The 14,203-nt window shown below is 50.9% G+C and overlaps 2 protein-coding genes across 5 annotated transcripts; one reads left to right on the top strand and one right to left on the bottom strand.

The window, feature by feature from the left end:
- Positions 1-2,595: 2,595 nt before the first annotated feature.
- On the bottom strand, positions 2,596-4,992 carry DCLRE1B (DNA cross-link repair 1B). 2 transcript variants are annotated; one of them, XM_037410443.1, is made up of 4 exons: positions 4,787-4,992; positions 4,367-4,514; positions 4,122-4,301; positions 3,816-3,991 (listed from the first exon to the last, which is right to left on the bottom strand). In XM_037410443.1, exons 1-4 carry the CDS (start codon positions 4,973-4,975, stop codon positions 3,930-3,932), a joined length of 579 nt encoding a protein of 192 aa, XP_037266340.1. In that variant the 5' UTR covers positions 4,976-4,992; the 3' UTR covers positions 3,816-3,929. The 2 variants fall into 2 exon arrangements, with proteins under 2 accessions (XP_037266339.1, XP_037266340.1); XM_037410442.1 differs by lacking the exon at positions 4,787-4,992 and having other exon boundaries at positions 2,596-4,001; positions 4,122-4,474.
- A 44-nt stretch (positions 4,993-5,036) lies between these two features.
- AP4B1 (adaptor related protein complex 4 subunit beta 1) lies at positions 5,037-12,549 on the top strand. Of its 3 annotated transcripts, XM_037410438.1 has the most exons (10): positions 5,037-5,195; positions 5,294-5,518; positions 5,605-5,735; positions 6,188-6,335; positions 7,024-7,520; positions 8,249-8,332; positions 9,284-9,387; positions 9,594-9,801; positions 10,103-10,387; positions 10,669-12,549. In XM_037410438.1, the coding sequence occupies exons 1-10, from the start codon at positions 5,083-5,085 to the stop codon at positions 11,094-11,096; spliced, it is 2,223 nt and encodes a 740-aa protein (XP_037266335.1). In that variant the 5' UTR covers positions 5,037-5,082; the 3' UTR covers positions 11,097-12,549. The 3 variants fall into 3 exon arrangements, with proteins under 3 accessions (XP_037266335.1, XP_037266336.1, XP_037266337.1); XM_037410439.1 differs by lacking the exon at positions 5,294-5,518; XM_037410440.1 differs by lacking the exon at positions 5,037-5,195 and having other exon boundaries at positions 5,480-5,502.
- The last annotated feature ends 1,654 nt before the right edge of the window (positions 12,550-14,203 follow it).

Here is a 14,203-nt window from a genome sequence, read left to right as displayed (position 1 = left end):
TACCTCCTCTGTCAAGCCTTGGGTGAGCTGCTTCATCCCACTGGGGCTTGGTTCCCAACTGTGGAACACAGATAAGCAGCTCAAGCATGCTCTGCATCTATAGATTTGGGAGGGCTTTGGTCAGATCACCATGGTGGTTTTTTTCCTGCTGGAAAACTGTATGTTTCCAAGCATGTGGCCCTTAGATACCCCACCAGCAAGCCAATACTTGGCTACAGCTTCTCATTGTCACTGTTGTGAGCAAAACACACCTGTGGCAGCAGCTGAGCTGGAAACAGCATGTTCAGACCATGGTGCACGTGACGCTCCAGCTCTCGGCTGCACCAATGCTCCCCTGTGAGCTAGGCTGGTGGCAGGGAAAGAGGGAAACTTTGGAGGCAAGCACAAGGGAGGGAGCCTGTAAGAGGCAAGCTACATGCTGCTGGGAGACTTCAGGACAACTGAAGGATTCTCAGAAACCTTAGAGCTCAGCAAAACTATACTGCCAGTTTTCCCCACAAGGCCACGTTTTGTTTTCCAGGATTTTAGAATAATACACAAAAGTAGTATTTTAATGCCCAGGAGAGGGAGGAGACACGTGGCACTCTAAAACGCCTCATGCACCTGCTCTGCAGAGGCAAGATCTCCAACGTGCTGACTGTTGGTCAAGCCTTTCCTGCTTACATTGCCTTTTAAAACCATGGAGAGATTTTAAGTTGCCTTGACTCTATACTATTTGGATGATTTCTTTCTTAAGTGGCAGAAATTACCTTTTAAGCTCTAGTAAAGGAAGCCAGCATGTCTTCTGCACTTTTAAATAAGTGTTCAGAAATGGGGTGCAGATCCCCAGCTTCTGGTCTGCAATTTTCACTTCTTTTTGTGTGATCTAAAGATCAGACTTACCTCAGCAAAGAACTACCATTTACAACTCCATTTTGCCCAAAGGTTCACCAGGAGGTTCTCTATTTCATTTACTTGAATAAAGGGTTGAGAAGAAAGGCTGGTAAGAATAAGAGAGGAAAGGCTGGAATGCAGTGAAATGCATCAGATCTCTGAGGTGATTTGCAACATACCTAATTGGAGCAGTGAGTCAGAAGGCAAACATTCCTTCCGAGCAATGGAGAGGCTGCACGCACTAGCAGGATGTGGAATCTGGGAGTTCAGGCAGTGCCTCACTCACCTGCCTGTCAAATGAGTCACTTAAATTTCAACGCTATTGAAATAACAGCCTGCGTCTCCAAGGCAGCCAGCATCACACAAAACACTACAAGCATAGCACAATTATTCCCTGGCTGCCTCAGATGTTATGAAAGATGCAGGTGTCACCACTCAACAGTGACCCCATGGAGCTCTGCAGCTGAGTTTTGCTTAGCAAATAATCCACACAGAAACCTCCAAGGAACAGGAGGACCACACAGACCACGGCAAGAAGCTTGAGCTGCCCTTGCTATCCCTTTTGAAGTGTGTTGCACAGAACCCTAGTCCATCATGTCCAGCATCCCCTTAAGCAGCTGGCAGGCAGAACCAACAGGCAGTCACAGCCAGAGGCGCTACTTATTTTATTATATATTGTTGCAGTGCCTAGGAAGGCACAGGGTTGCGAGTCAGGACTCATGTTTTACAAACAGCTTTCCAAATATACCCACTTTTGTTGCCACCATGATTACTGTTCAGGACAGCCTAGATTTTAACAGGTGCGACTGCTGCATCCACAGGCATCTTTGCTTTTCGCAAGCCCTAGCTTTACTAAAGGAACAAATGCTTCCTTTTCTGGCTCGATTCAGGGTATTCAATCCATCTAGCTGATTCGTCTTGGAAAGACCTTGCAGGACGCTACATTCAGAAGAGACCCTGATCCTGACTTAGACCACGTGAAACATTTTGTGTTGAAAGTAACGAAAAGGAGGCTAGGAAAAGCTGAGTAACCAGCTGGTTTGTAACTCCAGGAAAGTGCCTACTGACCACTTCCACTTGAGTGTTGCTGCCTTGCCCACGCAGGGAGCCAATCTGTAACGTGGCTAGTGCAGTTTGGCACAACTACAGCATTTCCAGGCTCCACAGTGGGTGCCCGCTGGCTGGTCACGCTGCTGACACTTCCTGACTGTGCCAGGCTGTGGCTCTCTGCAGTCGATCTGGAGTGGGAAAGTGCCCGACCTCTAACTAGCAGAGCCAATTTTGCTGTTCAGCTACAGTATTCCTTCCAAACAATGCTGCTGAGACCAAGCATTTCATACCACTAAGCAGATGTTTCATTATCTTCCATCCCCTTTGCTATTGCTTGAGAACAGGCAGCAGATGGGAAGGCAGTGGGCCTAGCAGAAAGCTGGCAGTTACTACAAGCGCTTTGCAGTCAAGTGGAATTCAGACATGCAAATTTGCATGCAGAGACTGCAGGGATATCGTGATGCATTATGGAAAGTCCAAAACTCAAGAACCCAGACAATTCCTACTTTTTCCAGCCAGTAATCTGAAAAAGCATTGATAGTTAACATTAAGATGGTGCTTTCAGGAGAGCAGAACTACATCCAGCTGCAGCTGGCTGGATGCAGCAGTAGTGCTGTCAGTAGGTATTAGCAGATCAGTAAACAGAAAACAGATTAATAGACTTACAGGCACTTCATTTTCTAGATTTTTTTAATCAGCATTTCTTAAACGTACCTTAATACATAATATTTGTAATGCATCTTGGAATGAACCAGTCATTGTCAATGAGACATTACAGACAAGCAGAAAGAATCTCTTGCTTTTTTCACCACGTTCCAGCCCCATTAATTACTTCAGCTGCAAGCAGCTCACACCCTCTGCAGCTCAGCCTGAATCAACTTAGCAGCATTTTTTGTCACAAGAGATAGGCAAGACACCGCAAAGAGTGGATACAAGGCACACAGGCAGTGGGGCTGCACAGCCCGAGTGTAGTGTGGAGACCCAACAGGTGTAGACAGAGATTTAAAAATAAATAAATTTTGAAAATACGTAACACTGACAAAGTGGTTCTAGTTTCCTCCTTGTCCTCTAATAAGAGGTAAAGAAAGAAGAGTGCTATAGCTCAGCAGCTCTCCCCGGATGGGAAACCTGAGCACAGAGAATGGGACACAGCAGTAAGACCTCTAGAATCACTGCCACCAACTGCATTGGCAAGCATCACGCTATTTTTTTGGACACTTCTCCCCTCCTTAAAAAATCTTCTACCCGCTTGTAAAAATTCTGTGTGGAATTCTGCTTTAGGACATTTAAGGGAGTGAGTAAATACTGCTCTGCAAATCCAGGTGAAAAGTGCTCATCAGAAACAGGTGCCTGACTAACAGTGCTAGCTGCCCTTGCTACTGCTGGCTGTGCACTCATCTCTTCATTCTCTTTCTCCTTGCCCATATGAGAAGTGCAACCTTCTTTTGAGCAGAAAGCTGACTCACAGCAGTTCTGCTGAGGGGCATTAGCACCTGTGAACTCTTCAGATTTCTCAGTACATTTTTCTGGGGACTCATAAACAACTCCTTGGGGCACAGAATGCCGCACAGCTCTTCTCAAGAGACACATGGGTTGCTGCCTTTTTCTTTTGCTTTGCTGCTGTACAGACTCTTGCACAGGCTTTGGGATTTTGAGGTCAGGAAGCGCCTGAGGGGCAGAACTTAGGTATTCCTGAAAGTAAGCCTGGCACATGCTGCCCCTCACAATTGGAATGACCGAGCAAGGTTTCAGCCACTTCACAAACTCGCAGAGCTCTGAAAAGGACGAGTGATCCGAGTACAGAATGGGGTGGATGTTGGGGTGGGTGACTTTCACAGGCCTGCCGGTAGGGAGGATGGCGATGGTAGGGTGCAGCATGTTCCAGCTGATGAGGGTATCCAGGCGGATCTCGGTGACATCCACAGCACGGATCCAGCCGGCCTCCTCCTCGGTAGTGAACACATCGGGCATCTCCAGCAGCCGCATCTGCTCCAGGCGCCAGGGGCTCACCACCACCCAGGTGCTGAACTCCAAGGCCAGGTCCACCAGCAGCGTCTCCTTCCCCAGGCTGTAAACACCTGCAAGGAGAGCAGTCAGCAGCGTGCCAGGGACGGGGCTGAGGGGCACGAGACCCTGCCAAGGGGCCCTGCCACCGGGAGGGAAAGGGCAAGGATGCTGCGGCATGAGGCAGCACTCACCGATGACGACCCGGTGCTGTGGGTGCGTGCGGATGATGTGGGCGGCCTGGCGCATGGCGTGCTGCCGCGAGGGCAAGGGCCGGTGCGGGTGGCAGTGGGTGTTGTCCAGGTAGAGGCGGTCAATGTGGCGGCCCCTCAGCGCTGGCTCGCTCCGCATGGTGCTGGTGTAGCGAAAGTCCCCTGCAAGGACAACACCGTCGGGGTGGGAAAGGCCGCGGCGGGGGCCACAGGGGGCTGCCCTGTACCTGTGTGCAGGATGGTGCCGAAGGCGCCCTCGAAGAGGAACATGACTGAGCCGGGGCAGTGGTTGGAGTCAAGCAGTGTCACAGTCACCTCGTGGTCCAGCACATGGCTCTGCCCCACCTCCAGCGGCCGGATCCAGCGCGTTGGCACCTGCAGCGGGCCGGGGGCAGTGGGGGCCGGGCCGAGCCGGGGCTGGTGGGGGCAGGCTGGGGGCGGTGAGGGTCGGGGGCGGTGGGGCCGGGCCGCGGGCGGTGGGGGCCGGGCCGGGGGCGGGGGGGCCGGGCCGGGGGCGGTGGGGGCCGGGCCGCGGGCGGTGGGGGCCGGGCCGCGGGCGGTGGGGGCCGGGCCGGGGGCGGTGGGGGCCGGGCCGGGGGCGGTGGGGCCGGGCCGGGGGCGGTGGGGGCCGGGCCGGGGGCGCGTACCTGCAGGCGGCGGTGCAGCAGGCGGGCGGTGAGCGGCGAGCAGTACAGCGGGCGGCTCCAGGTGCTGGACAGCCCCACCGTGTGGTCCGAGTGCAGGTGCGACAGGAAGAAAAGGCGGGCGCCGCCCGCCCTCCGCACGCTCCAGAAGTCCACGGCGATGGGCGTACCGGGGATCACCGTCCCGCTCATGGCGGCCTCCCCGCCGCTTCCCGCCGAATTCGGCGGGCGGCACCGCGCGGGCGCAGAGCGGCGTCGGGGCGGGAACGCGTGCGCGGGGCGGGGCGCGTGCCGCAGCCATGCCGTACCTGGGCGGTGAGGAGACGGTGCGGGAGCTGCGGCGGGCCCTGGCCAACCCGCACGTGCAGGCGGACCGGCTGCGGTACCGCGCCGCCGTCCTGCGCGTCATCCGGTAGGTCGGGCCGCGGGGGGGGCCGCGGCGGGGGGGAGGGGGCGGCAGGGGGGCTGCGTCCGCGTCTCCGCCGGCGCTGAGCCGTGTCCCCGCTGCAGGCACATGGCGCAGGGCGCGGACGTGTCGGGGCTGTTCCCGGAGATGGTGAAGGCTAGCGCGGCCGCCGACGTGGTGCAGAAGAAGCTGGTGTCGCTGTACGTGCGGGCGCAGGCGCCGCGGCAGCCGCAGCTGGCCCTGCTGGCCGTCAACACGCTGCGCAAGGACTGCGCGCACCCCAGCCCCGCCGTGCGCGGGCTCGCCCTCCGCAGTATGTGCGGCCTCAGGTGGGGCTGGGGAGGCCGGGGGGGCGGGGCGGGGGGTTCCGTGCTGTGCCGCGGGGGGGCTCAGGCCTGCTGGTGCCCCTCCGCAGGATGCCCGGCATACAGGAGTACCTGCAGCAGCCCCTCCTCAACGGCCTGCGGGACAAGGCCTCGTACGTGCGGCGAGCGGCCGTGCTGGGCTGCGCCAAGATGCTGAAGCTGCAGGGAGACGCCGAAGTGGGTGAGCGGCGCCGGCCCCCCCCATCCCGCGGCACGCACCCCCCCCACCCCCCCCCCCCGCCCCCACACACACCCGCCGGGCGGGAGCAGGAGCCCACGCAGCTGTTTTGTCCTGGCGTCCGACGCTGCCTCTGGGTTGTGGCCGCAGGACAGCGGGAGGGAGATAAGTAGCGGTCGCCGTTCCGCGTCGGTGCCCCTCTCCTGCCTGCTGTGGCAGGACCTCCGGCAAGTCATGGCTGTTCCCGCAGCCTCTGCTTGGCCGGGTGCTGTTCTTGCACCCGCAGACTGTCGGGGAGTTGTGCCAGGGGCATGTGCTCCTGTAGACCTGGAAGTTTTGTTGACTGCTTCTTCCAGATCAAGCTGTATCTTTTGTCTGAGATAAGTGTTTATAAGCAGTAATTAAATCGCAGTGTGTCAGCCAAATTTGATATAAAGACCTCTGCTGCTTTGCAGATGGTGCGTTGGTGAATGAGCTATACAGTTTGCTTCGCGACCAGGATCCTATTGTAGTTGTGAACTGCCTGAGGGCCTTAGAAGAGATCTTGAAGAAGGAGGGAGGAGTTGTCATCAACAAACCCATTGCCCATCATCTCCTCAACAGGTTTGTTTCGTTTTCTTTGATACCAGGATGGTGCTGGAAGCTTTGTTCTTGTGTCCTGTCAGTGAACTTGAAGTTCTGACCTCCTGTCAGAACTTGCAGGGAAGAACCTAGCACCTGAGATGGTGGTGCCCATCCTAAGAGAAACAAAATTACTTTTCCACTAAGGTCTTAAGAGAGATTTGAGATGCTCTGTTTTTCTAGGGAGTCTTTGCTTCAGCTGGTGGCTTGTTCTGGAATTGTAGGTTAACATGATTAGTTGTTTTTTTTTGGGGTGGGGTTGGTGACAGTACTCAAGATACATTTGCGGGATAGGTATGTTCTAGTATGTCTCTTCCAGTCCGTTTGAAGATACATAGCTTATCCATTGCCATTGCTTGAAGAAATTAATTTTTTTGCAGGTAATTCTACACGATCCAGCAAAAGAGGGGTATTGCTTTGCCCAAGGTTCTTATCACTATTGCTGTTTGGCTTAGAGCACCAGCAAAAGTGCATGTGACTGATACTGAGCCTATGTGCATAAACTGCTTGATACCCTTGAGATGAAATTGCTGTATCTACTTCTGAAGCATAGCATTTGGTTTGGAACAGAGACCGCAAGAAACTCGGAAGCTAAGGCCACTGCTCTGCACAGCGCAGATTTTCACATACTTCTTGACTTCTGGAAAAACTGTGTTTATTCTCTTGGCAGGATGGCTGATCTGGATCAGTGGGGGCAAAGCGAGGTGCTTACCTTCCTTCTGCGTTACAAACCCCGCAGTGAGGAAGAACTCTTCGACATACTCAATTTATTGGATGGCTGTCTCAAAAGCAGTAGCCCCAGTGTTGTGATGGCAGCCACCAAGCTTTTCCTGGTGCTGGCCAGGGAGTACCCACATGTACAGGCAGATGTTTTGGTGAGAGTGAAGGGACCGCTGCTGTCTGCCTGCACCTCTGAGAGCAGGGAGCTCTGCTTCACCGCTCTGTGCCACGTGCGTCAGATCCTCGGTAGCCTTCCCGGCCATTTTAGCAGCCACTACAAAAAGTTCTTCTGTTCGTATTCTGAGCCCCACTACATCAAATGCCAGAAGATGGAGGTGTTGTGTGAGCTGGTGAACGATGAAAACGTGCAGCAAGTGCTGGAGGAGCTGAAAGGTTATTGCACCGATATATCGGTAGAGCTCGCCCAAGGGGCGATCTTTGCCATAGGTAAGAGCTGCGTCTTGTCTCGGGAGCAGCTGCAGCCCTATACCTTTAAGGAGGGCCTTTCTCTGCTGAAGTGTATCTGGGCAAATGCCAAATAACTGATCTGTGCTGAAGCAGTACAGCTCTCTGCAGGCCAGCCTCCCCAGGAATGTTTTGCACGCACCTGTGTTTCTAAACCACGATTGTGCTGTGTCTTTCAGAAGTCCTGGCATTGCATTGTTTCAGATTCCGCATAATGTCCGTGAATCTCATTCAGATGTCTGTGCTCTGATGAGATGCTCTGAAGAAATTGTGTCATTTCATCTTATTAACGAACCTTACAGTGTTGAGTGGAACTGTGTAGTGGGTGGAGTGGTCTAATACCTGCCTGTTCTTTGAGTTGTGATGGGGGCAGAGTTAAGGTGATTTGGGGTATTCTAGTTTTGTTTTTGTAAGCTTTAAAGTAGGTGAGTTTCTATAGTGTTCATAAGGGGAAAGGCATTTTAGCATGACTGGCTTTCTTACGTGTTATGCTTAAGAAAAGCTCAGACTTCTGAGGCATGGCTTTGGAAAAAGGAGTTCTCCCTTGTGTGGAGAGCAAGCTCGTTTCACTACACTTTCAGAAATTGTAATCAAAAAGGAGAAGGGAAAGACTGTTTCTTTAAAGTGAGTTTGTGATGAATAGTTGGGCTCATGGTTCCTATTTCACTCTTACAAAAGGCTGACTTCTGTGTCCTCTGGCATCTCTGCAGGCAATATTGCTAGGACATACACAGAACAGTGTGTGGGGATTCTGACAGAGCTCCTGGGGCTTCAGCAGGAACACATCACTTCAGGTAATCAGCTCCAGGTTGTTTGCCTGGCTTATGCTTTCAGGAAGTGGCCTTCTGGGGCTTGTGAACCCAAACTCAAGGCTCTCAAAGGCACTTGGCTTTTAATTTAATTGGCATCTTCGGGTGGAGGTCTTCCTGATGCACTTGGGTGTATACAGTGTATACATTGTAGTTTTTGCTTCCGTAGGAATTACACTTTGTAGTGGAAGGGGCAGGGTCCTAGCTGCGTTCATGGTCTGATGTGGAAGCTCCTTTCTGGCTGCCACCTGCTGACTTTGGGAGTGAGGGACTCGGCAGAGACACTTGAGTGACTTGAGGGCCAAGATGATTAATAGATCTTTTAAATCTTTGTGATTTCTGTTCCTTGTATAGTAGTCTGGATTCACTTGTACCCAGGTTTCTATTGATCTTGTCCTGCCCCTCAGATCTAACTTCATATCGTTGCTGTTTCTGCTCTCTCTTTTAAATGGTCTTGCATTCAGTTCTGAAAATCGCACACTTGCACTCAGCTGTTGAATTAGATCTCAGAAGCTGCTAGTATTTCTGTAAGCGGGCAGCAAAGTCTTTAAAATTTTGACTTAAAAGTTTATGAGGCTCATTTTGAATTGGTATTAGTTTTAATTTGTCATTCTAACCTTGTGTGTCTGAAGCATCATGAATCAGTGTCTTTTTAAAGGCTGGGGAATGTCCAGAAGAGAGATTACTTTCCAGCAGACAGAGGAACAAGCTGAAGTTTCAGTGCTTTATTTGAGACTTGGTATAACTTTGCTCTGACAAATGCAGTTTCATGGGACTTTGAAGGAGGGTGTCTCAAATCATAGTCACAAGCAAGGCACTGACCTCCCTGGCTAAGACTTGCAAAACGTCTTGGCTGGGGAGGGTTGGAATTATTTTTTTTTCCCACTAGTGGTTGCATAACTTTTGGGTAATGCTGAGCATTTTGTTTCATTGCAGCGGTAGTACAGGCTTTTCGGGACCTGGTTTGGCTGTGTCCCCAGTGCATGGATGCAGTGTGTCGGGCCCTGCCTAGCTGCGAGGACACCATCCAGGACAGTGAGGTAAGGTGGCTTTGTGCCGTGGGCTGTCTGCCCTTCCTGTTGAGGCTGGGTGGACAACGACTGTTTGGCTTTTCTTTGGCTCGGCATTGGTGGGCAAAGATGAGAAATCTTCAGAAGACTTGTTCTTTTATATCTGTTTATTTCATGTCAACACTGTCTTTCTGGCAAATGATGCCTATTTGCTATTTTTCCTGTGGTTCCTTTAGGGCAAGCAAGCACTGATCTGGCTCCTGGGCACACATGGTGAGAAAATACCAAATGCCCCCTATGTTTTAGAGGACTTTGTGGAGAACGTGAAATCGGAGATGTTCCCAGCAGTGAAGATGGAGCTTCTGACAGCATTGGTGCGACTTTTCCTGTCTCGTCCTGCTGAGTGCCAGGACATGTTAGGGAGACTGCTCTATTACTGCATAGGTGGGTTCCCTTTCTTCTCTTTCACTGAAGCAGTAGTACAGGCTTTTTGGGACTTGGTTTGGCCGTGTCCCCAGCACACGGATGCGGTGTGTCAGCATCCTAGCTGTGAGGTGACAATCCAGGGTGGCAAGGTAAGGTGGCTTTATGCCTTAGGCTGCTGCTTGGCCCCTAGCTGTCTGGCTGATTATTGTAACAGGCTTACTTTATCCCTGAGAATCTGTTTTTAGTAATTAAGCGTTAGTACTTCAGGGAAATCTGAATGGTAAGAGCTCTCCATAAAGTATGTGTCTCTGATTCCCAGAGGAGGAGGCAGATATGGCAGTACGAGACCGTGGATTGTTCTACTATCGCCTTTTGCAGTCTGGTGTGGAAGAAGTGAAACGGGTCCTGTGTAGCCCCAAGTCTGACCCCTCTCTGGGCCTCCTGGAAGACCAAACTGAGCGACCTGTGAATACATGGGCTTCAGAGTTTAACACTCTTGCACCTGTTTATGGCAGAGAACGCTGGGCACTTGTCACTGCTCACCAACCAGCAGAACCCTCTTACACTTGTTCTCCTTGTACTGATTCCAGGGAGAGAGACACAGGTAACCTGCCTCACCTTCCTCTGGGATCTGTTTTCCCTTTGTCAGTGGAGACTTATGTGGATTTCTTTGAAAGAAGATCACAGTGCTTTGCTGATGTAGTGTTCCAACTTTCTCCGTCTTGTGCAAAGCATGACTGGTCACCACCTCACTAGCCCAGGGTATGCTGCTGAAGGTGCTGTGATTCCAGCCACCTTTGTCTGATGGCTTCATAAGATAGTCTTTGTGGAGTTGGAAACGGCACCTTATATGCCACATCTCACATGTTTGTGGTTTCGTTTCAGAGTCCCTGATTTCTGAAGGGAACAAAGAAGTCCTCAAGGTTCATCCCAATACAAGCAGCCTGACCTTAATTCCTGACGTTTACCTGACGGCAGAACAGTTTGAGAAGACCTGGCTGAACCTAGACGTGAGCTGCCACTTCTCTCTGCCCTGGTGTGGGACTGTTCATCAAGATACCATACAGACTGCTCTTCACGTTGTCCACATCCAGACTATTGCTATGAGCAAAGCCGGCGTCCAGCCCTGGAAAGCTTATCTCAGTGCTCAGGATGACAAAGGTTGCCTCTTCCTAACAGAGCTTTTGCTTGAGGCAGCAGATTCGGAGATGCAGGTTCTGGTGAAGCAGAGTGAGGCAAAACCAGAGGCACTGCAAACCTTTATTTCAGCATTAAGGACAGTCATGGGGACAGTTGCTGGACTGAGGGCCTGACTGGTCCCTGATCCCAGTAGGATGCTTGCTCAGGACACAGGAAAAGTTTATTTCTCTGGCTTCATTTGCCATACCCGATGCTGGTTTTGTGCTTTTAGATTGCAGGAATGTTAGCAGCCCTTTCTTGGGCCTAGAGGGCATGTGTGGTGTGGTGGTAGCTGCAGCTGGCAGGCACAGGATTGCTGCAGCTGACAAATGGGGCAGGGTGAAGGGTCTGTCCTCCTGAGCTGGGGAGGGGACAAAGCAATGCATTTGTGAGCCTGCTGCTTCTGGCATGAGTCACAGAAGTGGTGCCATCTATGGTGATTGTCACAAGATGCTAACGTGACAGATGGAACCAGAAATGAGCAAAATTCAGGGATGTGTTTTGGAGAAGTTTTTTTTTCTGTTGAGAACTGTAAACTCAAAAAAAAAAAAACAAGTTCAGAGGCTCCAGGACTCTGCTACTTACCTCACATTAAGGGGAACAGTGCAGTGAAGAGAGAAGTATTTTAGTTCTTGGCTCCCTTTACATGTGATTTAGTTTTCTGTCTCATAGAGGGGTTTCGGTAGTGGCTTTGTGTAACAGGTGAGCGGAGCTCTGCTGTGTCAGAGATGGGTGGACGGGGTACGTTGTGCTTACCGGCACCAGCATGCTGCTTTCGCGAGAGAAAGAAGTGTATTTTCTAGTTGAAATGTTCTACTGTAATCACGGATCCCCCTCTCTGAAGTTCTTCCCTCTGCTCCCTGTGGCCAGGGTGACTGTAAGAAAACACAGGAGCATGCAGCTTGTGTACGATGTGTTTGTGTGAGTTTTGTAGCCTGAGTTTTGTAGCCTGCATCACTTTGGCCGTGTCACTGAGCTGTCGGTCCTTGGTACTCACACCAACAATGGCAGAATTGCTGTTTAGATAATTAACCTGTATGGAATATTTAATTTTTGCTAATTCTGATTTTTACCATTTGTTACTTTGTAACTGGAATGGGTGTTTAAAGGTGTGTTTTCTGTGTGCACTACTGTCATCCTGTCCCCACAACACAGTACATGAGTATGTGACTAAAGTTTTACAGTTTTTAAAGTTATCCTGGTCAGCTTGGGACTTGTTTTTTGAAGAGCATGTTGAGAGCACTCCATCTGCTCTATTGAAAGTTACAGAGAGTTGGACTTCGTACAACGTCATGAAGAGTTTCCGTGTCACAGCCATGTTTTACACAGTGGCAAAGCCCTGGAGAAGGCTCCTTGGCTGAAGGTTGAGGTCTGTAGGTTGCTGTAACGGGGCTTTATGGTGCTCTGTAAGGAGTGGCATTGTTAGACCTGTTCTATAAGATTTCTTGTAATTTTTAATTTCTTTTAATGACTGTATTGTACCTTTAAATTGCGATATGCCTTCCATGCCAGTGAAACGCTGCTGTCACTGTTAAACAACAGGTTTTAGTTTTAGTTCTGATTTTCCTAATAAAATGTGAAACATTCCCAGCTGGTTTCTGGAGTACTTGTTCACTCAACTGTGAAGTTGGGGGTGGAGTTGTCCGATCACTACCGTGGATCCAGATGGGATCTGGATCGGGATGGGACTTCGAGCTTCTAGCCTCTTATCCAGGCCCCTTTCTTGATGAATGAATAGGTCAGCAGTCTTCGAGAACTTGTAAATATTTCAGTTGATCTTAAAAGAAATTACTTATTTTGAAACTAAACCACACCCATAGCTCGAGTGCTGACAGCTAGGTACCGGTGTGTTGTGCTGGCCCAGGGAGGAGCCTGGGGTTACCTTTTCCCAGCAGGAAGGACCTGTGCTGCTCTGGGAAAAGGAAGCCAAACCCCCGAGAGGCAAAGCTCACCTGCAGAGGAGCAGCTGCAGCGGTGTCCCCGCCACCGGGACACGGGACACGCACTGCATGCAAGGTGGAAGCCTTGGGCTCTGACCCCGAGGGGAAGCTGAGAGCGGCTGCCCGAGCTGGGGGGGGAGGTGAGGCCTGCTGTGGGAGGGAAAATGCTTTCTTTGCTGCAGATGAAAAGAGCGTTCGGACTGAATGCTTCAAGGAAGGAGGCTGTAGCTTGGGGGGGTTGGGTTTCCCAAAATGCAGGCTTGTCATGACTTCCAATTATCTCTCTTTTGGCTGATAAGTTAGCAGAGTAAAGGTATTTGAATGCTGGCCAGCCCACAGTCGCAGCCTGCCTTGGCAGGGCCAGGCTGGGGGGCTGCAGCGGAGGGGTGCGAAGATGGTGGTGATGTTTGCCGAGGTATTTATGGCTCTTCCTTTGTGTCTCTCGCCTCTCCCACTGGCCTTGCTTGGCTGGTCACTGGTACCTAGCGCAACCCTCAGCCACCCGCACCACTGACCCTGCACGTAGCCGTGGGAGCATGACTTTGCTGAATGCCTCGGTGAAGTCTTACTGCAGTCAGCATAAAACGTCTCATCCGCTTCTCTGTCTCAGGGTTTATAAAATTCCTTATCTCAGTATCCTGGGCGCTAAGCTTGCTCCCTTAGATGAGAATCAAAATCACGAAGGACGGGCCGTGTAAAAAGCGCTGCCCCGCTGATGTGGCTTTATAGACCCCTCCGTGCGTTTTACAGGGGGAAGGGATGAAATCGGTGTGGGAGATGGGTCACTCATTCCTCCATCCTTGAATTCTTTCTCCAAAACACACGCACATGGGGGGCTTTTGTTTGTCTTCAGGAGAACTTGGACAATTGAGAGAGGGCTATAGTACTTTGCAGAAGGTGAAGCTGGGCTTTTCATGGATTTAACTTGGAGAAATGCTGTTCTATTTCTTCTGGAGACTACAAGCAGAACTCTACACATAAGTAACATGTAGAAGAGATTCTGTATCACTACAAGCAAAAAATCATGAATGTTTGTCATTTTTAATTTGAATTTGTTTTTCTTGTTGTATTTCTCTGAAATTTAGCCATACAAGTGGGCTTCGTTCTTACTCAGTTTCTGCATTAGTACTTAGTGCTGCAGACTCTTCAAGTGAATATTTATTTTAAAACACATTTCCATTCATTATTCTAAAGATCTCTCTGTTCCTCTCAGGTGATTCAAAGGGTTATTTTTGCGAAATTAGCATTTGACATTATTTTAAAGTAATGGTGATGGCTCTTTCAGAGTAATCAGCAGCCCT

Source organism: Falco rusticolus, chromosome 17 (assembly GCF_015220075.1).
Source record: "Falco rusticolus isolate bFalRus1 chromosome 17, bFalRus1.pri, whole genome shotgun sequence".
NCBI classification, from domain to species: domain Eukaryota; kingdom Metazoa; phylum Chordata; class Aves; order Falconiformes; family Falconidae; genus Falco; species Falco rusticolus.
This window is presented reverse-complemented; position numbering and strand designations above follow the sequence as displayed.

What these genes read in the sequence shown, in the direction of transcription:
- DCLRE1B (XM_037410442.1), bottom strand. Translation starts at nt 4,278, where the DNA reads ATGCGGAGCGAGCCAGCGCTGAGGGGCCGCCACATTGACCGCCTCTAC. An exon ending in ACAGCACCGGGTCGTCATCG is followed by an intron (nt 4,002 to 4,121) that starts GTGAGTGCTGCC and finishes CTCTCCTTGCAG; the next exon opens with GTGTTTACAGCCTGGGGAAG.
- AP4B1 (XM_037410438.1), top strand. Translation starts at nt 5,083, where the DNA reads ATGCCGTACCTGGGCGGTGAGGAGACGGTGCGGGAGCTGCGGCGGGCC. An exon ending in GCAGGGAGACGCCGAAGTGG is followed by an intron (nt 5,736 to 6,187) that starts GTGAGCGGCGCC and finishes GCTGCTTTGCAG; the next exon opens with ATGGTGCGTTGGTGAATGAG. An exon ending in TTCCAGGGAGAGAGACACAG is followed by an intron (nt 10,388 to 10,668) that starts GTAACCTGCCTC and finishes GTTTCGTTTCAG; the next exon opens with AGTCCCTGATTTCTGAAGGG.